Raw genomic sequence first — 20,843 nt, forward strand, 5'->3', positions numbered from 1 at the left:
AAAAAAAAAGACTGGGATGGGGCAGGAGGGAGTGGCCAAAGAGGAGGATGCCAAGTCATGAAGAAACTCAGACCTTTTCCAACAAGCAAGATGGGTCAGTGAGATTTATGCAAAGGAATCATGCGGTCAGAGAGATTACTCAGGGAGCTATGTAGAGGATGGACTTAAGGAGGATAAGGCTGGCAGAAAGAAGGCCGGTTAGGAGGCAGTTTTAACTGTCTAGATAGAAGATAGTAAGAACCTGAAATAATGAAATAAAAGCTATAAGAGAAAATACAGAGTACAGACACATTATGTCCCTGGTCTACACTTTGCTACTACTTTGGTCTACTATGCTGCAGGATCACACTTTGAGATCCACTAACCTACACTAGAAGCTGGTATATTTCTGTAAAGGACCAAGTAATAAATATTTTAGGCTTTACAGGCTGCAGACAGTTTCTACCACACTTTGGTTTAGTTTTGTATTTTAAACCTTTTGAAAATTAAAAACCATTCTCAGCTAGTGGACTTTACAAACAAACAAACAAACAACAAAAAAACCCCGCACGCTAGACCTGCACTGTGGGCATAGTTTACTGATCCTGCTATACACAGGTAAAGAAGTGAGGATTAACCTTCCTATGAGATTAATTTTCCTAAAACGCTACTCACATATTAGCTCCTTCCTCAGAAACTTATCCCGTGGTCCTGACTGCCTACTAAGTCAAATCACTATTTTGCATAGCATTCACAGGCATCCATACTCTAGCACCAACCTACTTACTATTCCAGGCTAGAGAACTATACCCAAGTGTGAACCTTCCCTTCTTATTAAATTGACCTATTCACATTATTTGCCTCTGTATTTTATGGTGTTGCCCTATGTTCTTTTCTCCTCTGCAAACCTACCTAAATGCTATTCCTTCAAAGCACAATTCAAATCCTACTTTAAAGTAATTCCACAACCCTCAGAACTCCTATAAAAGCACTCCTAATTTATCCAAAATTTATTTGCTGTCTTATTACTTACTTTAAATAAACTGTAAATTCCCTGAGGGCAGAGAATAATTTAGACCCCTATCAGTTGATCTAGCACATAACAATAAATAAAAATGAAGATACACATGTGTATATACATGTATGTACATATACATGTCATATATATATGTACACACACACTTTTTTTTTCCCCTGAACTAGCTATGTAACTGAAGCAACTGTGATTTCACCTTTAATTGTAACAGTAACCAAATACTTTAATTCTATGGACATGATCTGAATGATGTAGGAAGGACAGAATGACAATCACAATGACATCTGTCTCTCTCCTATCACCCAAGTTTTTAGGAGTAGTTCAACAGGGAAAACAATAGTAACACAAGTAAAATTTTTCCAGTGGCCAATGTTATCAATATAGGTACACTGGGATAATGTTAAATAAGGTACCAAACCAAGTTGAAGTTTACTTACCTATTTTTACTTCACTTATTTTTAAAATACAAAATAAGCTTTTACAACTACAATGTTTTAAATTCATCTTTAATAATTACTTAAATTTAGGGGCACGTGGGTGGCTCAGTCAGGTAAATGTCTGAATTCCACTCGGGTCATGATCTCACAGTTTGCAGGTTGAAGGCGGGCGTTGGGCTCTGTGCTGACAGCTCAGAACCTGGAGCTTGCTTTGGATTCTGTGTCTCCCTCTCTCTTTACCCTTCCCCCACTCACGCTCTGTCTCTCTCAAAATAAATAAACATTAAAGAAAATTTTAATAATAATTAGTTTAGGGGCACCTGGGTGGCTCAGTCGGTTAAGCATCTGACATCTGACTTCCGCTCAGGTCATGATCTCACAGTTCGTGGGTTCAAGCACTGCATCAGGTTCTGTGCTGAAAGCTCAGAGCCTGGAGCCTGCTTCAGATTCTGTGTCTCCCTCTCTCTCCGACCCTCCCCTGCTCACAATGTCTCTCTCTCTCTCTCTCTCAGAAATAAAGAAAACATTAAAAAAATTTTTTAAATAACAATTAAAAGTCACACACATATACACACACAAGACACTCATGCTCTGAATTTTTTTAATAATAAGGCTCTCTGTATTCACATTATCAAAATGGTATTATTGATGTCTTTGAGAATTTAGGGAAAAAAGATTGTATTTCAAATTTTTAAGAAAACAGTCCATTATAGAAATTGTTGAATCACTATACTGTACACCTGAAACAAATAAAACACCATAAAAAATAAAATTATGCTTACACACACACACACACACACACACACAGAAAGAAAATACTTCACTTTCATTCCCTACTGATAGCTATACTCAGAGAATGTTTTGAGCTGGATAAAAGAATTCCTATATGTGAGAAGATTACTGAAGAAGTCTTTTCAAGTCTAAAGTGTGAACTCTGCCTTATTTTACTACCCAAAGAATGTTCAAGCATCTATAAAAACTCCTCCAGAATCCTTTGCTCAAATTTCAATGCAAACTACAAAAAAAAAAAAAAGTTTAAAGCACTTACACTTATAGAAAGGTATAGAAAACAAAACCAAAAGAAATAAAAGAAGGCCATGAAAGTGAAAACTGAGACTTCTTAACCCTTCAAAATACACTGAAGAAGCTTAATGACTTACTGCCCTGAAAAGACTGTTATTGATAAACTGAATGTTAATAATGCACTAAACTGGAGGGCAAACCGGGAGCCAGGGAGTCCCATTTCTCAATTCCTGTTCTGCCACTGGCTAGTACAAAGTCTTGGGCACATCCCCATATGTGGAACAAGAAAATCTTAACTGACACTCTCAGGTTGTGAGAAATGATTAAATGTTTATGAAGTACTTTAGGACCATGAAGGGAAGCCAAATGTCATCTGCTTAGTACAAAACTACAGCTACCTGTTAGGCTTGCAAATGATGATTCTTTTGTGCCTTCTTAACGCAGCAAATCTTCAGTGAGTCAGTAAAGTCATGTATTTTTGAGCTCGTGTAGCAACTCCAGAGTAATGAATTTTCTTCCAAATCTTTGCTGTCTTACAAACCACGTCACTAGTCAATCCAACTATTTGCAAAAGGGAACCTGATGCGATCCACGTTAAAGTTAGGTCTGGTTATTGATAAGCCAAAATACAAAAGGACTGAAAACTATTAGGAATCACGGTGGAACTTTCTTTGTTAACTTACCAGAAATGGGGCTCCTGAAAGTAACCCCAGAAACAGTCATTCTAACAAAACGTTTACTGAAGGGAAAGCCCCTAAGCTTTCTTACATAAAGAGCTCGAAAAGGATTTTAGGCAGTGTCCACAGAAGAGTGTCCGTCCGCTCGGACCCTAATCTAATCCCGTAGATAGTTCCAGCACCTGCTCGGCGTTGAGCGACTAGAGGCTGGTGAGGCTGCTGAGCAAAAGTGCTGATGCCATCTCCAGCTGCCCCTTCGTGAATGACAGTAACAATGAAAACACTGACAAAAGAGCTGGGAGGCCACCCCAAGCCACCGCTTGGCAATACTTCTACCCTACCCCCAACGCACCAGGGCTGCAAATCGCAGAGAAGACCCCGCTCTTCCAGACCTCACGGGCCGAGACGTGGTCTCCGGTCCGGCAACGTGAGAAAGTACTCGCCCGCGCTCCTTTCCAGACAGCTGAGCACCTTAAAGGTGACAGGGGAGCGCTGCCTCGGGAAGCGGCCAGGGGAGGGCGGAGAAGNACTCTAACGGGTCCTGCCCACTGAGCATGCCCAGCAGCCGCTGCCAGGCCCGCCGAGGAGTCTCAACGTGCGCGCTCCGCTCTCCGGGGTTTAGCGGCAGCAGAGGCTTGGCGGGGGGGCGGGGAGCCCGACGCAGCCGCAGGGCAAGCCCCCTCCCCCAGCCAACTTCCTTAAATGTAGAGCTCCCAGGGCACGCCGATGCGGCTTTCCACGGGGACAGTCCGGCTGGCCCTTCCCCCGCCCCCATCACACGCACGAATATTTCGTGAATTCACACCCCCGAGGTTTCACTCCCAGGGAGGCGAGCCCGTGGCCACGTTGGGAAGTTCACTGGTAGAAACAGGCACATGGTGGTGTGCCTGCGGTCCCGCAAATTCTAGTTTTTGCTTCACTGGGCCACCCTTACCACCTAATCGTGGCTTTGACTACTATAAACGTTATCTTGTTTCATTTTGTATGGATGCAGGTGCTTGTCTTAACTCCCTAATTGAGATTCAAGTGTGAATTACCTAGCCTCAGTTATTTCCATCTATGAAAAGGGGATCCTAGATTCAAGGGGTGTCCCTAGGATTACAAGAGTTAATAAATGTAAAGACCCTGACACAGTATGCATACAGCATACATTTCGAACCCTTCCTTCTCTTATAAATCCCAGTTTTCCACAGAAGTGCCAGGAACAAAGAATTCTTTTCAAATTCTGGAGGAACCACGGGAAAGTAGGATATCTTGGACCTCTGAGGAAGTGTTGTTATGAAGTAGATCATTCCAAAACCAGGAAGAGAGTAAGAGAAACTGGCATGTCTTCAATGAAAGATGGGGGGTTCAAATCATAAAATCGTTACATCTGAATTTCATACTAAACAGATTTCCCGGTAGAGTTTAAAGCAGATAACTAGTCCCCTGATATTCACGTTTCCCTAGTGCCATAGGAAACTTTTTATTTTAAGTTACTGTCCTGTTCCCATCCCTCTTCCCACCTTTTCAACTTTAAGGCCCAAGGATCTTGTGTGAGATCCCAGGCCTAAAAGCCTGGTCAATTACTGGAACATTTCTGACTTTCACACCTTTTTCTACATAGTTTTTAGACAAAAATCTCCACTGACCTGTATTTCTTTACTCAATTTTTAACCTTCTGACTTTACCACTAACCTGCCCAAATATTAACATATTATACAGTCAAAAGAAAAAAAGGATGTGCCAAGTAGTCAATTTAAAGATAACAAAAAGGCGGGCTGGAGCTCTAATTCCATGGTACTCCTCTTGGAATACCAAAACTCAGTGGCAAATGATGACATGGTAATTTGGTAAACTGTTCATCATGAATTTCAAGAAAACTGTCGATACGGTTAGTGTGGCATTGATAAGCACCTTAGCTCCTGAAGTTAATGATTCCTAATTTTGTTTCTATGGTCCAAAAAAGACAGGGAAGGGACACTGGATACAATGAACTAAGAAAGCTTAATATTTCAGGCTGGTCAAATTAGAAAATCAGATTTGAGTCCTGGCTGTCACTGATCAGCTGTGTGATCATGGGCATCTAGTGATTTAACATTGTCAAGCCTCAGTGTTCTCATCTGTCAAAATGCAAACAGCAATAATATCTAACTCACAGGCTTGCTGTGACATTAATTAAGTGAAAATCATCTACAATTTATAAGCTGTTCTTTGTTTCTTCTTATCATTATCCCCTGCTCCTAGCAACAACTCTAGGTCTCATTCTAAAAGAGTAACCTAATTTAAATTTAAGCTTCCTCCCTATGGAAATGTTCTGTTGAAGACTTCTTTCCCCCAAAGGATTTTTCTTACTGGTCAAACTCAGCAAAGACCACAATGCCAAGAGAAGTGAAAGGTTAAAAGATACACTATTATCGCTAGAATGCTCTTAAATATCCCATCATTATTCCTCCTGTCCATCTTTTATTCAAGAACAGACTCTTGAAAAAATATGTTGAAACTATCCACTTACCTCCCCTTAAATTAATGGAGATCCATATAATGCAAAATACTCATTTCATATCCTGTTTGGCAATACTGTACAATTCCTGTGTTATATCCTGTTATATACAATTTCCATTTATATCCACCAGAGATTTGGGTTTGACACTCCATAAACATCAGTCATAGCAAAGGGCAAGGAGGAATTCCTCACTAATAGTCCTTACGAAGCATAGACTTTAATAAATAAGGCACCACTAGTCCCAGAACCCAACCTTAATAACTCAACATATCTTCTGAAATAGCAGGTCATATATTCACTGTATCAGTCTGTATTAGCAAACAACTAACACAACCACAATATGCATCAATATGAAACTTGTTAAACTAGGATATATCCATACATATGCACCTGTTAAAAAGAATAGGTGGTGCTATAATCTGGTATGGAGAGCTAAAAAATAAAAATAGTAAACAGGAAAACAATGTTTTTTGTTTTTTTAAATTTTTAATGTTTTATTTATTTCTGAGAGAGAGAGACAGCATGAGCAAGGAAGGGGCAGAGAGAGAGGGAGACAGAATGTGAAGCAGGCTGCAGGCTGTGAGCTGTCAGCAGATCCCGACGTGGGGCTAGAATCCATGAACCGTGAGATCATGAACTGAGCCGAAGTTGGATGCTTAACCAACGGAGCCACCCAGGCGCCCGTGAAAAACAATGTTTAAATAAAGTATGCCTTTCATGTAAAAATGAATAGTTGTATTATACACTTGCATATACACAGAATACCTCAAGAAGGAAACATAAGTTGGTAAAGGTACTTCTTTAGGTGGCCGAAGTACAAGGATGGACAAAAGATTAAACTTTTGTGTATTTTTGGAATTTTGTGCCATGTACATATATACCTACACACACACACACACACACACACACACACACACACACACACAAAACATACAGAATACATCTTTAGGCTTCATTTTTGGAATCTACATGGCAATTTTAATTGAGCATTTTTATAATTTACTTATCCATGGCTGGCAGCTTGAGGAGCAGCCTACTAATTACGAAAAGCCCCATAGCTTAAAAATATTCTAGAACAAAACCACAGAGTTTTGAACAAATCAAAGTTGAAAAAAAAGAGTTTAGAATAAAGATGTTCTTTTGATTTCAATTAAAACTGGTACTCTTAAGGGGCCTCTTGGGGGCTCGGTCGGTTGAGCGTCTCACTCTGGATTTTGGCTCAGGTTGTGATCTCATGGTTTGTGGGTTGAAGCCCCCAAGGGGCTCTGTGCTGACAGCATGAAGTCTGCTAGGGGTCGTCTCCCTAGATCTCTGCCCCTCCCCCGCTCATGCTTGATCTCTCTCTCTCTCTCTCAAAAATAAAAATTAACTTAAAAAAAATGGTACTCTACAAAAGACAAATACCGTTATGACTTCACTTATATGCACAATCTAAAAAACAAAACAAATGAATAAACAAAAAACCAGAAACAGACCCATAAATACAGAGAACAAACTGATGGTTGCCAGAGGGGAGAGAGTGGGGGAAATGAGCAAAAACTGGTGGAGAGTGGGAGGTGCAGGCTTCCAGTTATGGAATGAGTAAGTTGCAGGGATGAAAGGAACAACATAGGGAACATAGTCAATGATATTGTAATAGTGTTTTATGGTGAAAGAAAGTAGCTACATGTGAGCACAGTAAAGCTTATAGAGTTGCCAAGTCACAATGTTGTAAACCTGAAACTAATGTAACATTGTGTGTCAACAATACTTCAATTAAAAAAATTTTTTTTAAACTAGTACTCTAATTGTCAGTCAACTTTGCCCTTCCATTAGAAGTCAAATTTTATAATATGTATTAAACACCTAACTATGTCCCTGACACTAAGCTAAGTACAGATTTAGTGATACCTATTAAGATGAAAATTTGTTCACTTCCAATTTTCTGGAATAAATTGTTTAAAACTTTTGTCTAATGTATTGTTAATATTATTTAAAATTCCCAAAAATGAAACAACTGCATCAAAAGATTTAGTTTAAGTCTGATAAGAGTTTTTTTGAAAGAAAGTTCGTATTCATTACTGCCTGGCCCTTTTATCTCTGGTGACCTATTTTCCACTATTACTTTCCTAATTTAAATGTAGAGATTTTTAAATAAATAGACTCTCAGAGATGGCCATTTACAGCTTTCATCTTCGTCCCTCATTTCTACAGGTTGATGACATGTATCAGGCCTCCAATTTGTTAATGCCTTTTTGGATTCCAGTCCAGAAAAATATCTGGCTACCATATTTTATGCTATCCCTACAACCATTCTATCATGTTTCTAACAGGAAGTTATCAATCCTAAAATCTCACTATACCTTCTCCTAAATGAGATTTAAGCAAAAGTTCAATATTCATTCTATAGTATGGTCAGAATTAAGTAGACAACATCATTCTATCAAACCATTTTTTTAAATTCAAAGTCTCTATTTCCTCTATGAATCTATGCCTGATTTGCTCTCCTCATCCTTCCACTAACATAATTCATGAATTCACTCTGTAACATGTAGCACTTCTTACTCTATTTCTGTATTTGTTTACTAAACAATAACCTACCTAATTAAGCGTTCAAAGGGTAGGAATGGCTTCTATAATATAATTGCCAGCTATACATAAAATACCTCATCAAAGATTAATAGAAACTTTCTTAACTGGTTTCTATTTCACCAACTTACTGGAGTGATGCTCTCCATTCCTAGAGTCAATACAAATTGAACTCTTGAAGGTTGTAGACCACACTCTTTAGGCAAGTCTCACATTATTGCAATCTCCTCCCAGGTTTGTGTACATAACTTACAAGAGTCCATTGTGTTCTCCAGCTGACTTATACCAGTTGCACTAGGTACAACCATTACACAATTTAATCAAAAATTACATAAACCAATGAACTAAAAACACATAATGCAAAAGATGTGCAAAAAATATGTGGAATACTCTGGAAAGACTAAGTAAAAACTGCAAATTAGAGGCAGGTGAGATGATTGACGGCTGGAGAAAAAAATCATTAAAGTTTAGGATTCTACAAATTACTTTTTAAATGTTTAAAATCATCCTCTACTTTCAAAAAAAAATTCTAAAACTGGAATTCGCAGACCATATATAACAGGAGTGGTTTGAAGTAGAAAAATGAAACAGAATTCTAGGCAGAGAACCCATGCCCAAGAAAAGGTTGAAAAAAATATTGCCAAGTTAATACAGGTTAATATTTTTTTAAGTTAAAAAAAAAAAACTCCTCAGTGTCATTTAGGATTCCCTACCATGACTCATTTTTCCATCTACCAACTAGATAAAAGGTCTCCTACTGTACACACACAGGGGCAAACTGATTTTTCCCCCAAAGAAAAATTTTCAGCACCCCTGAGAACATTGAAGCAGAGGTAACATAGCATTAAGGGAAGGTAGATAGCATTAATCTGGGTTTGAATCCCTGCGCCAAACTTACTTCCACCTGGAGCAAGTTAACAAAAATCTTACTTTCCTCATGTAAAAATGAGTTATTAAAATTAAACCTACCTCACAGGGTTTGAGGATTATATAACAATTCATGTATTTAGTATGGGTGCCTGGCCCATGATAAGCATTCAGTAAGAAGCATGTGCACTACCAGCAAAAGATATGCCTATTCTCAGCTGTTACTTTCAAAAGGATCAATTTCAAGATTGAGTAATTTAAACCCATCTCAAAGATAATTCAATAGAACACTAGAAGTAATGTAGCACTAGGCAGAATACTGCATTACTTCTAAGTGGTCGTTAACCAGAGGTCTATACCAGAATGGCTTAAAGAGTTTTTGTCAAATTCAGAGGTCCGAGCTCTGTCACAATTGAATCAGGCTCTCCAGGACTATTTATATATGAAATATATATATGAAAAGTTCCCTAAGTGGCTCTGATGTGAATTACAGGTGAAGAACCGCTATTAAGATGATAAAATTATGGATGCTTTAATAAAAACACTAACCCAACTACAACTTAATCAAATGTTAAAATGTCACTAAAAAGACTTGGGTAGATTAACGTAGGAGCTAGCCAAATAACCAAAATGAATCAGATGGAATTAATATTTGTGGAAACTATAAGCAAGAGATCCCAATCTTTACAGGTTTTTCCTATTTGAATATATAGATACACAATTTTAAATCAAAACCATGTCACCTCCCCACAAGTCTCACTCCTACTGAAATAAGCTTTTGCTGTATTAAAGTTAACTATAAGACAGGGGTGCCTGCGTCGCTTAAGTCATGATCTTGTAGTTAGTGAGTTTGAGCCTCGCATTGAGTTCTGTGCTGACAGCTCAGAGCCTGGAGCCTGCTTTGGATTCTGTCTCCCTCTCTGTCTGCCCCTCCCCCATTCACACTCTGTCCCCCTCTCTTTCAAAAAGAAACATTTTTTTAATGTTTTATTTATGTCTGGGAGAGAGAGAGAGAGCGTGAGCAGGGGAGGGCCGGGGAGGGTCAGAGAGCGAGGGAGACACAGAATCCGAAACAGGCTCCAGGTTCTNTTTTAATTTTAAGCAAACTATAGGGTATACCTCATCAGCATTAAATTCCTAATTTTGTCTTCACATGATTAGCTTCAATGTGCTTCCAAAGGAGGATTTTTCTTTTTCTGTTTTTTAAAGTAAACTCTGTGCCCAATGTGGGACTCAAACTCATGACCCTGAGATCAAGAGTTGCAAGCTCTACCAAATAAGCCAGCCATGTGCCCCCCCAAAGCAGGTTTTCTCAACCTTAACACTAATTGATATTTTGAGTTGGATAATTCTTGGGGACAGGTGGGGCACACAGGTTGTCCTATGTATTGTAAGATATTTAGCAGCATTTCTGGCCATTATCCACCAGATGCCAGTAGAACTCCACCTTACTTCAGTTGTGATAACCAAATTGTTTCTAGACCCTACCAAATGTCCTCTGGGGTAAAAGGGCAAAGTCACTCCTCATTGAGAACCACTTCTCCTAATGAATGTTTTTCCTGCTGGTTTCCTTCAGACAATTTTCTTTTTTTGGCGTTAATGAGTTATCTTAATTTCTTCATGTAGGACAAAGTGAGCAGACTCCCAAAAAAGGACTGGCTGGTGATTTTTATTGCTTTAGCAGCAGTGATGTTAACTTGCATGAGCACATCTCACTTAGCTATCAACAACACATTGGCAGAACGAGGTTTGAATGCCATTTGAGCACTTACCAGCAGTGTGGTCTTGAGCAAGTCACTTAACCTCTCCAAATGTTTCCTCATCTGCAAAATGGGAATAACAATATCTACTTTGTAGAGTTGCTATCTTAAAGATAATTTAAGTAAAATAGTACTTATACTTGATACATAGAATTGCAATAAATGACAGTCATTACTATATTATTACCATAAAGGTTTATAGCAGTAAAGTATATTGTACATCCTCCAGAATGCTTCTATCAATACTCCAACTTCAAAAAAAAAACAAACTCCAATTTCATTGTGCATTAGAATCACCTGTGATGTTAAAACTGAAGATGCCCAGTTCCCACCCTCTAGGAGGTCCAGGAACAACAATGAGAAAAGCTGGCTGTGATTCTTTTTACGTTAAACTTGACTCTGTTGTATTTTCATGCAGTTGTAAAACTCTGCAGTGTTCTAAGACCCAAGAAAGAAGAAATTCATGAAAATAACTGACCCATATACAATATTTACCATATGGAACAAAAACTACTTTCAAATAATGACATTTTAACAGTTTATTTTGAAGGTTGTTTTAAAAACAAAGTTAAAGACAATCTAAGAAAAAATTGCACAGAATACACTCATTAAATAAGCATGGTGATTAAATCAAAATAAGGGAAATGTTTTCTTCTGCAATTCCGGAAATAAGTTCTGTTGTCCTGAAGGTTCTTATACTTCCAAAGGGGGGGAATCTTGGCAATTAAAGCTGCCTCTTAATCATGTAAATCTACAGTAGAAACCAAATTTTTCTGTTCTTCTCAATAAGTCAGTTTCGATCTTCAAACTGTGCCTTGTTTTTTAAAAGATATGATGCTAGAAATTCAATGGGATTTGGTGGTCTGGAAGGGAAAAGAAATCCAAAATTTAGAAATTTATATTCCAGGTGTATTAATTTAAATGTATTATTCCATAATGAAAACACATCTTTTTAAATTTAATTTTCATTTTACACTCAAAGGCCGTTTGTAGTAAGTATGGTAAGTGAAATAGGCAAGCAAGTTAGTCAACAATATGGTTTAAAGAGACTGAGACTTTTGTATGACTTAAATCCGGTTATAAACTCAATTCTACAACACAAGTTTCAAAAATGTGATGTTTGACATTGGGATGATGATTACTGGTCCTTACTGGAATAAGGACCTTTATAAAGGGGTCCCCAGGGAGAATTCTGGGGTGCTGACAGTACTCAGTTTCTTGATCTGACTGCAAGCTTTGTGGTATGTTTGGATTCTGAAAATTCATCAAAGCGTGCACCTATGACATATACAATTTTCTCCACAGGTAATTATCCTTCAATAAGAGAAGAAAAAACAATACAGGAAAATGGCTGTAGCATCAGTGAGACAAGTGGATGAACTCCCAAAAAATGAATCAAAGGAATCAATATTCATTTGGACAAATAAGTTGTTAAGTTTTTTTTTTAAGTCACCTCTATTTTACTTCAAATAATTTAAATCAATAATAACTCTAATACTGCTACCATACGGCACACCTGAGAAATTAAAACATATTTTAGAATTAAGAGATGGGAGAATGGGAATTGGTGAAAGGTGGTCAAAAGGCACACATGTCCAGTTACAAGATGAATAAGCACCAGGGATGTGACATCTGACACGATGACCGCAGCTAACAATGCTGTGTGAGAGACTGCAAAGTTGTTGAGAGTAGAACCTAAGAGTTCTCATCACACGGAGAATTTATCATTTGTTCATTTTCCTTTCTATTGCGTCTCTGTGAGATGATGGATGTTAACTAAATGCACTGTGGTAATATCACAATATACGTAAATCAAACCACCGTGCTATATACTTTTGACTTATACAGTGATATATGACAATTATTTCTCAATAAAACGAGGAAAAAATGTTAAAGAAGATGTCATTTCCTATTTATCACTTTTCCATAGATTATTCTTGCTGAGAAAAGAAGTTGAAAGATGAAAAACTGGGTAAATCAGATATTTAAAATCAGACAATGAAAAGGCATACTTAGAATTAATTTACAATGATCTCAAAACATTCCCTTAGCATTTTAAATAGCCTTTTGAACTGACTAGACATAAACATTTTTCACATAATATTTATGGTTTCATGAATAATTTTGCCAGAATTCCTTACTTAAAAATTGTATTTAATAATTGCATGTTACTTAAAAACTTCTTCAAATTTTTCCTTCTAGCATTTAAAGTAATATCTATAATTTCTAACATATTGGCCTTCTGTAAATAAAGAACAATATAAAAGATGCCCATATTTTAGTTTACAGAATTAGAGTCAAGACATATCTTGCAGTAATAAATCCTCTTTTATACATATAACTTACAAAAACATTTTCTATTGGATTTGCTTATACAAAAAGAATTTAGGTAGAATTACTAGGAAAAAACATGTACAAAAAAACTGTAATGTTGCTAATAAAGAAGTATAAATCAAAATAGCTTGGCAAGAAAAGTTTCTTTCATGCTATTGGAGGCTATGACACTGGAAGAACTTTAAGAATAAACTTTTGGACGGAAAAATGGTATTATGTGTCAAACACTGTAAAAAGAGTCATGTTCCTCAAACTAGCAAATCAATTCTTAGAAATTTATCATAAGAAATTAATGAAACAAAAGCAAAAGAGGCATGAAAATGTGCAACACAGGCTGCCTGCTAACCTATAATCACAAAGGAAATTGGACCTAAGTGCTCAACAAAAAGAACATGGCTGAGGTATTGTGATCATCTAAACTGTAATCACAAAGCCTATGTAGAGATATGGGAAAAGTTTTATATTACAATATTAAGTAAAAAGGAGATATAAAATTACATGCACGCCATCATTGCAAATCTTTACAAATACGCATATGACCTAAGACCAGTAGAGGTAAATGAAAAGTGCCTGAATTGATGAGACTGCAGCTGATTACATTTTAATTTATTTTAAAAATTCTCTATATTGTAAAAAATAATTAAATGTAACTAATGATAACTAATGACTTTCAGTAGGGAAGTCTTTATTTTGTTTTCTCCAGGAACTCCATTTGCAGACACTATCTTACCTTTCTTTTGCAAGCACAGCCAGTCCCTGTAATAAAATAGGCACAACTGTCTGATCCAGGTAGGCACGAGTTGGCAAAGACTGGAGATCCACTTTCTGTTTTGATGACTTTTCTGCATTAATCTTCTCATTGTCTACTATCCTCTAGTGGATTCAAAAAACATGCATGCATATTACAAATAACTAGATTATTTTGAGCGCTAAACAAAAATTAATGGAAATACGACACGAGTAGAAAAGGCAAAATGAATGACCAGAGAGCTGGTGTGGTAGGGCAAATCTCTCTGCCGAAATAAAATCAGACCCATCTCTAAATTTCATTTAAGCCTTTTTTCTCTGAAGGTCCCATAGTATCTCATTCTTTTGTCTTAGCTCCAGATTCTCTTCTTTCTCTTTTTCTACCCATTTAGGAGTAAATACAAGTGCTTTCTCTTTTTTTCATAAGAATACCTTCTTACAGTATGTTTTGAAAACTGTGGACATGACACTAAGTAGCACTGAATCACAGGAAGAAAGCTGGTCCTGTTTCAATTCTGTCACCACCGGGAGTTATCAAGGACAAAGTCTCACTTTGGTACTAATAGGTGTGTTACACTTTTGCAACACTTGCTAAACTCTTCTTAAGAGACAGACAGGCTTCAGGCTCATAGCCTTCCAACAAGAATAGAATATAGCTAAAATTTATCCCCAGCATTTCACATTCACTGTTTTCATGTTTATGGCTATCCTCTATCAAAATGAGAATGCTTTTCCATTTGTTTGTTTTTTAAATAAGCACATTCAGAATTTTTAAGAGTGAACAGAATAAAGAAAAAATATTAAGTAAATGATAGTCAAAAAATGAGGGAATTTACTAATTAACATGATATTTAAATGCTACTTAAGAAACAATGACTTACACTTTCTACTCTTAGGAACCCCCAAATTTTAGGTCTTTCACATAGATTCATGTGATATCCAGAGCATCAAAAACTATTGAAAAACTGTATTCTTTTACAAATCAACCATTTTAGAAATTTAGAAATAAGTGGCTCTCCACAACACAAACCACTATTAAGAACACTTTCATTTAAATCAATTTTGGGGGCACCTGGAGGGCTTAGTTACTGGAGCATACAACTGTTGATCTCAGGGTTCTGGGTTCAAGCCCCATGTTGGGGGTAGAGATTACTTAAAATAAAATCTTTTTTAAAAAATGAACTTTTGCTTCAATCATACTCAAACTGGATATAGATGATTCAATGACAACAAAGAAACATTTTCTAGACTTAATTTTTTAGACAATTTTATTTTGTAAAAAGTGGTTAAAAAAAGGCTTTTATCATATACCTACAATGTATATACCATGGTTTCAAAAGACATTTTCCACAACTATGTTAGGCAACTATTCTAATTTGGCTCATGATTTTTCCACCATATTTCGAGACTTTGTAAGACAATAATGTTCTGTACTTAATGTATAAAATAGCTATGTATTTGCTCATGGATTAAGAAACACATTGTTCCTCAGTAAATTTCAACAGATAATCCCCATATATGACAAAAACAGTCAGTTACATGACATTCCAATGCCTTCAATAAGGCGGCAATTAATTGCTTCAATTAAGCAATGCCTTATTAACACCTATATCTTATAATAAACCCCTTGAACAAATCCTCTCTTTTTTTCATTCAAATATTTAATGAATATCCACTATGTGCCAACTGCTATGCTTAATTTCAGTTAAGCCCAAATCTTGCATTAATCTATCTACCTACCTATATAAATTATCCCACCAAAAAAAAGGTATAAGGTGTTAATGGTTTAGAACAATGATCACACACACACAAAAAAATCATGAAAAAAAAAAAGGTGAGTCCTATGATTGTCCTAGGTTACTACTTCCTGCCTAGAAAACTTATAGTATGCAATGCAGAAAGAACCAAGGCAGAGCCCAGCAGTCTCCCTGAGCTGAGAAGACATACTTGAAACTTCAGGGAGAGCAAGACAACTAGAATTTACAGGACAGTGTACTGAAGAGCACACGGAAAGGAGAGAGATGGGCAGAAAGACACTGAAGAGACTGCTTTAAAGTCTTTAGATGAGTACTTATCAGTGCATGGATGTGGGGTAACTATCTAAGGCCAAGGGAAAAAAACACCTGGAATGAGCAGGTGAGAGAATCCCTGAAGCTCACACAAGACCAGTCGTTCCTGTTCTTGTGACACAAAACTAAAAAACCACATAAAATATGGAGCACTGGGGGAGATGCCAGAAGAGGATATTAGGCCTAAATTAAAGGTGGGTCTGGTCCCACCAAGCAAGGCTTAAAGCAAACCTCAAAGGAATCAAATTGTTTCTCAGTAACGTAACCGTGTCCTAGAATCAAGCTCAAGAATATTTGCATGGAGGAGGGCACTTGTGGGGATGAGCACTGAGTGTTATGTGGAAACTAATTTGACAATAAACTATTTGTGTAAAAAAAAAAAAAAGAATATTTAAAGAAATACAAAAATAACCAGTGCCCAGCAAGGAAAAAATGCATAATGCCCAGCCTCCAGTAAGAAATCACCAGGCAGACAAAGAAGAAGGAAACTACTACGCATAATGAGGGAAAAAATTTAATCCACAGAAAGAGACTCAGGAATGATATAGATGATAGCATATTAACCAGTTATTATAATATATTCCACATCTTCAAGAAAAGAAAGGAACACATAAATAAATTAAGCTAACAATATTTTAAAATATTTGAAGAAATAATGGCCGAAAGTTTTCCAAATTTCATGAAAACTATAAACCCACAGATCCAAGAAACTCAATGAATCCTAAGCACAAGATACATAAAAATAATTAAAAAAAAAACTACACCAACACACATCACAATCAAATTATTTAAAACCTATAATAAAATTAAAAGCACTAAGAGAAGAGACATTAAATATGGAGAAGCAAAGACAGAAAGATTGCAGATTTCCTGTCAGAAATGTCAGCCAAAAGATGGTAGAGCAAATCTATACCCAGTGAAAATATTCCAAAAATAAAAACAAAATAATAATAAAAAATAAAAATAAAGACAAATTAATGCCTTTTTCAGATACTCAGAAGCTTGACAAATTCCTTATGGGCAGACCTACACTATAAGAATTGTTAAAAGAAGCCCTTGGGGCGCTTGGGTGTCTCAGTCAGTTAAGTGTCCGACTTTGGCTCAGGTCATGATCTCATGGTTCATGGGTCGAGCCCTGCATTGGGCTCTGTGCTGACAGCTAGTTCAGAGCCTGGAGCCTGCTTCAGATTCTGTGTCTCCCTCTCTCTCTGACCCTCCCCTGCTCACGCTGTCTCTCTCTCTCTCTCACAAATAAATGAAACAAACAAACAAACAAAAAAGAAGCCCTTAAGGCGGAAGGAAAATGATACCAGATGGAAATCTAGATCTACACAAAGGAATGAAGAGTTAAGATGGTAAATACGGTAAATGGTTAATATGTGGGTAAGTGTGAAATATTCCTTTTTCTTATTGTTTAAATCTCTTTAAAGGCAATTAACTTAAAAAAAAAAAAAACAAACAATGAGGGGCCCCTGGGTGCACAGTCAATTAAGGGAGCGACTCTTGATTTTGGCTCCAGTCACAATCTCACAGTTCAAGAGGTTGAGCCCTGATCCAGCTCTGTGCGGAGAGTGAGCCTACTTGGGATTTTCTCTAATTCTTTCTCTCTCCTCCACCACCGTTTGCATTCTCTGTCTTTCAAAAATAAATAAATAAATGTAAAAAAATAAAAATAATGAATTATAGTATTTATGAGATATGTAGAAATAAGGTATATAACAATAGCACAAAGTCCAGTTGAGAGAAAATGGGAGAACACTGTTGTAAGGTTCTTACACTATACACCAAAAGTAATAATACCAGTTGATAGTAAATTGTTAAGTTAGACTTGCATGCTGTAAACCATAAAGCACCCAATAAGAAATGAAGGAAATAAAATAAAATGGAATAATAAAATAGAAAGTAGCAGCAGCTGTAGTGGTTTCCAGACTCTCAGATATCACAAACAACAAATTAAAAATTACACAATGATTGAAGGGACCAACATAGGGAAAGATACTCTATTCTCCCAAGTAAAAACTTACACATAAATAAATAATTTTACTACCACCATTAATTCATGAGAGAATGGGCATTTTAAAATTATAAAAGCAGGAAAACCAATCACCGAACAATGTATCATTATCAGCTACTTCCTTGGCTCATTTATTTTCTCACTTTATTATGGAAATTGGTCTGAGGACTTGAGAGAAAGGTTTTGGGAATCACTGCTCTACTGTATCATGGCTTTGCCTTCATATATAAGCACCATCAAGAAAATATTGTGCTGATGCCTTAAAAAAAGTTTCTTAAAGGAATAGAACACAATGTGGTATAGCATATCTTCATCAGATTCTATTGAAGGCTACATTACAGGGCAGGTAGGTGGCTCAGTCAGTTGAGTATCCAACCCAATTTTCGCTGGGGTCACAAACCCAGGGTTGTGAGATCAAGCCCCATATTGGGCTCCACACTCAGTGTGGAGCTACTTGAAATTCTCCTTCTTGGGGCACCTGGGTGGCTTAGTCGGTTGAGCGTCCGACTTTCACTTAGGTCATGATCTCGCGGTTCGTGGGTTCGAGCCCCGTGTCGGGCTCTGTGCTGACTGCCAGCTCAGAGCCTGGAGCCTATTTCAGAGTCTGTGTCTCCCTCTCTCTCTGGACCTCCTCTGCTCACGTTGTCTCTCTCTCTCTCTCCTAGAAATAAATAAAAATTAAAAAAAAAAAAAAGAAATTCTCCTTCTCTCTTTCTGTCCCTCTCCTCCGCTCCTACACTCTCTCTCAAATAAAAAAAAAAATCTATAAAGGAATCATCATTAGGAAAAAAAGACTACATTATGAGAAGAGACAGATTCTCTTCTTAATATTGACATCAAATCCAGAAACATTCTTAGCAATTCTTTAAGGCACAGGGTGGTTATTCCATTCCAGGGAACTCTAGGAGCTGGTCAAGATCATCAACACAACTTAATTGTATCTCAAAAGTGTCAACCTGCCTACCTTTAACACACAGCTCCTCCACTTATTTCCTGGTGACCTTACACAAGTTACTCAACTTCTCTGAGCTTTATAGGGCGGAACATACAGGCAAATTACTTACGAGTGTGCCTCATACACAGTTAAAATAAAGAAATAGTAGTAGCTGCTACTATTATTATTTTGCTAGGAAATACTCCCGTACCCATTATCCAAACTTAATCACTGGCAAGGTCTTTCCCTATTTTTTTTCTCCCCCAATAAAACACACATCTCACGGAGGCCTCTATTTTCCTAACCAAACCCAAACAGCTTTGGCTAATTCACTGCTCTAGCATTTACTCATTCATTTACAAAATAACTTCTACTTGTTTTAATTTTGTTTTTATTTATTCTTGAGTGAGACAGGGCGTGAGTGGGGGAGGGGCAGAGAGAGAGGGAGACAAAATCTGAAGCAGGCTCCATGCTCTGAGCTGTCAGCACAGAGCCCCCACATAGGGCTCAAACTCATGAGCTATGAGATCATGACCAGAGCTCAAGTCGGATGCTTAACCACTGAGCCACCCAGGCACCTCTAACTTCTAAACAACTTCCTAGCACTTGCATGCAAAAGTCCTATGAAAGTATATCTTCTTGTGTTGTTTTTCGTGTGTACTCTTTGAATTCAGACTTAACTGTGTAAGACAAAAATAATGTCTATTATGTGTGTTATAGCTTCCAATGGCATCTACTACTGAACGCAAAAAAAAAAAGAAAGAAAATCATTCATTCCACCATCACATTATTCTGCTTCAAAGATAATGGGTGTAATTTTAATGTGCAATTTTTCCAAAGAATATCCTAACAGATTCATTAATAGCCACCAAGCAAAAACGATTCTAACAGTCTCCATTAGCAATGCATGTTTGTTTCTGTTTATCACTTTCAGAAGTTCACCCCCTTGACTCAAAAGTAATTTGGACTTCTGTATACCACGAAGCATTAGTACCGCTAATAAAACAAGCTACCCATAATTTGATACTATTTGGTTTAAGGTGATAAAAGTTTCCCCTTGTGCAAAACAACCTAGTAAAAATGGATTCCAAGTTTTCACCAGCTCATAAGAGACGCTCAGAAACGGCAAAAGAACCGGGAGAATTACCTCGACATTGTCTGTGAGACCGTACTCAGAGTGAGGATTTTCTGCAACCTAGAAAACAAAACACAGGTCACTGAGACATGAGCCACCCCTTCTTGCTGCACACCACCACCCTGAAGCCAGGGCCTCCTGGTACCTGCGTCTGTCCCTCCAGCATCTGCTCTGGCTCCATGGCGGACCCTGCAAGTCACAATCCCCGGAAACCAGTCTTGGAAAACAAGAAGAACCGTGAGTTACCCGGGAGATTTCAACATGAAGATGCCAGGATGGAGTCCAGCCCAGACCCGACCCCGCCCCTCACCCCCACCTGGGCGCGGGAGCACCCGGAGCAGTAGAGGAGCAAGGTGGGACAGTCCAAGACAGGGCGCCCGCATCAGGTCCGGAAGCTCCGCGGTAGTCCCAAAAACCTAGAAGAAGTGGGAAAGGGGGGAAAGGGAGCTGATTACCCGCGCCCAAGCCGCTGGTTCTTAAGAGCCCTGCACCGCGCCACCAACTCCCAGCACAAACCGCTTCAGCCGTAAGTGACGGATGTCGCACAACTGCCGCGCCTGCGCAGAACTCCCCAGCGGGTCTGGGGCGGGGAGGAGTCTGGACCTGTACCGACTCTACGTTGCTCTGTGCGGTCCGCAGAGTATCCTGGTCAAAATTTGGCCCAGGAGGTTGCGAGAGACTCGTTCTTCAACCTGCCCACTCAAGGCAAGAGCCAACCCAGCTGCAGACCCAGTGACCTCCGCAACTGGAAAGAGCTCGGCCCCCCGGTTCGCGGTGC

General features: G+C 37.9%; 3 protein-coding genes across 10 annotated transcripts in view; 1 reads left to right on the plus strand and 2 right to left on the minus strand.

Moving 5' to 3' along the window:
* The window catches only part of MEMO1 (mediator of cell motility 1), a 123,359-nt gene extending 119,872 nt beyond the window's left edge, over positions 1-3,487 (minus strand). For 3 of the 7 annotated variants that reach the window (XR_013337237.1, XR_013337236.1, XM_077772783.1), the window contains exon 1: positions 2,874-3,467. The gene's annotated coding sequence lies outside the window, so the exon portion shown is untranslated. Of the gene's footprint in view, positions 1-2,873 lie in introns of all 7 variants that reach the window. The other 4 variants (XR_013337238.1, XM_077772785.1, XM_077772784.1 and 1 more) reach the window with 4 other exon arrangements.
* LOC144238875 (uncharacterized) overlaps positions 1-3,704 on the plus strand; it is a 25,445-nt gene extending 21,741 nt beyond the window's left edge. Inside the window, 1 exon segment of the mRNA XM_077772795.1 lies at positions 3,357-3,704. Within this exon segment, the coding sequence (XP_077628921.1) occupies positions 3,357-3,704 (348 nt within the window).
* Positions 3,705-11,353: 7,649 nt separating this feature from the next.
* On the minus strand, positions 11,354-20,611 carry DPY30 (dpy-30 histone methyltransferase complex regulatory subunit). 2 transcript variants are annotated; one of them, XM_077772787.1, is made up of 5 exons: positions 20,521-20,611; positions 20,211-20,282; positions 20,078-20,125; positions 13,897-14,039; positions 11,354-11,695 (listed from the first exon to the last, which is right to left on the minus strand). In XM_077772787.1, the coding sequence occupies exons 2-5, from the start codon at positions 20,244-20,246 to the stop codon at positions 11,623-11,625; spliced, it is 300 nt and encodes a 99-aa protein (XP_077628913.1). In that variant the 5' UTR covers positions 20,247-20,282; positions 20,521-20,611; the 3' UTR covers positions 11,354-11,622. The 2 variants fall into 2 exon arrangements, with proteins under 2 accessions (XP_077628913.1, XP_077628914.1); XM_077772788.1 differs by lacking the exon at positions 20,521-20,611 and adding an exon at positions 20,382-20,514.
* Positions 20,612-20,843: the final 232 nt, after the last annotated feature.

The sequence above is a fragment of the Crocuta crocuta genome, unplaced genomic scaffold, assembly GCF_008692635.1.
Source record: "Crocuta crocuta isolate KB4526 unplaced genomic scaffold, BGI_CrCroc_1.0 scaffold363, whole genome shotgun sequence".
In the NCBI taxonomy this organism is placed as follows: Eukaryota; Metazoa; Chordata; class Mammalia; order Carnivora; family Hyaenidae; genus Crocuta; species Crocuta crocuta.

Bases quoted from the DNA above. Each gene is read 5' to 3' on its own strand.
- DPY30 (XM_077772787.1), bottom strand. From the start codon at position 20,246: ATGGAGCCAGAGCAGATGCTGGAGGGACAGACGCAG. The intron at 14,040-20,077 runs GTAATTCTCCCG...TGAATCCACTAG, and splicing joins GTCTCACAGACAATGTCGAG to AGGATAGTAGACAATGAGAA. The intron at 11,696-13,896 runs GTAAGATAGTGT...TTTCCCTTCCAG, and splicing joins GCTGTGCTTGCAAAAGAAAG to ACCACCAAATCCCATTGAAT.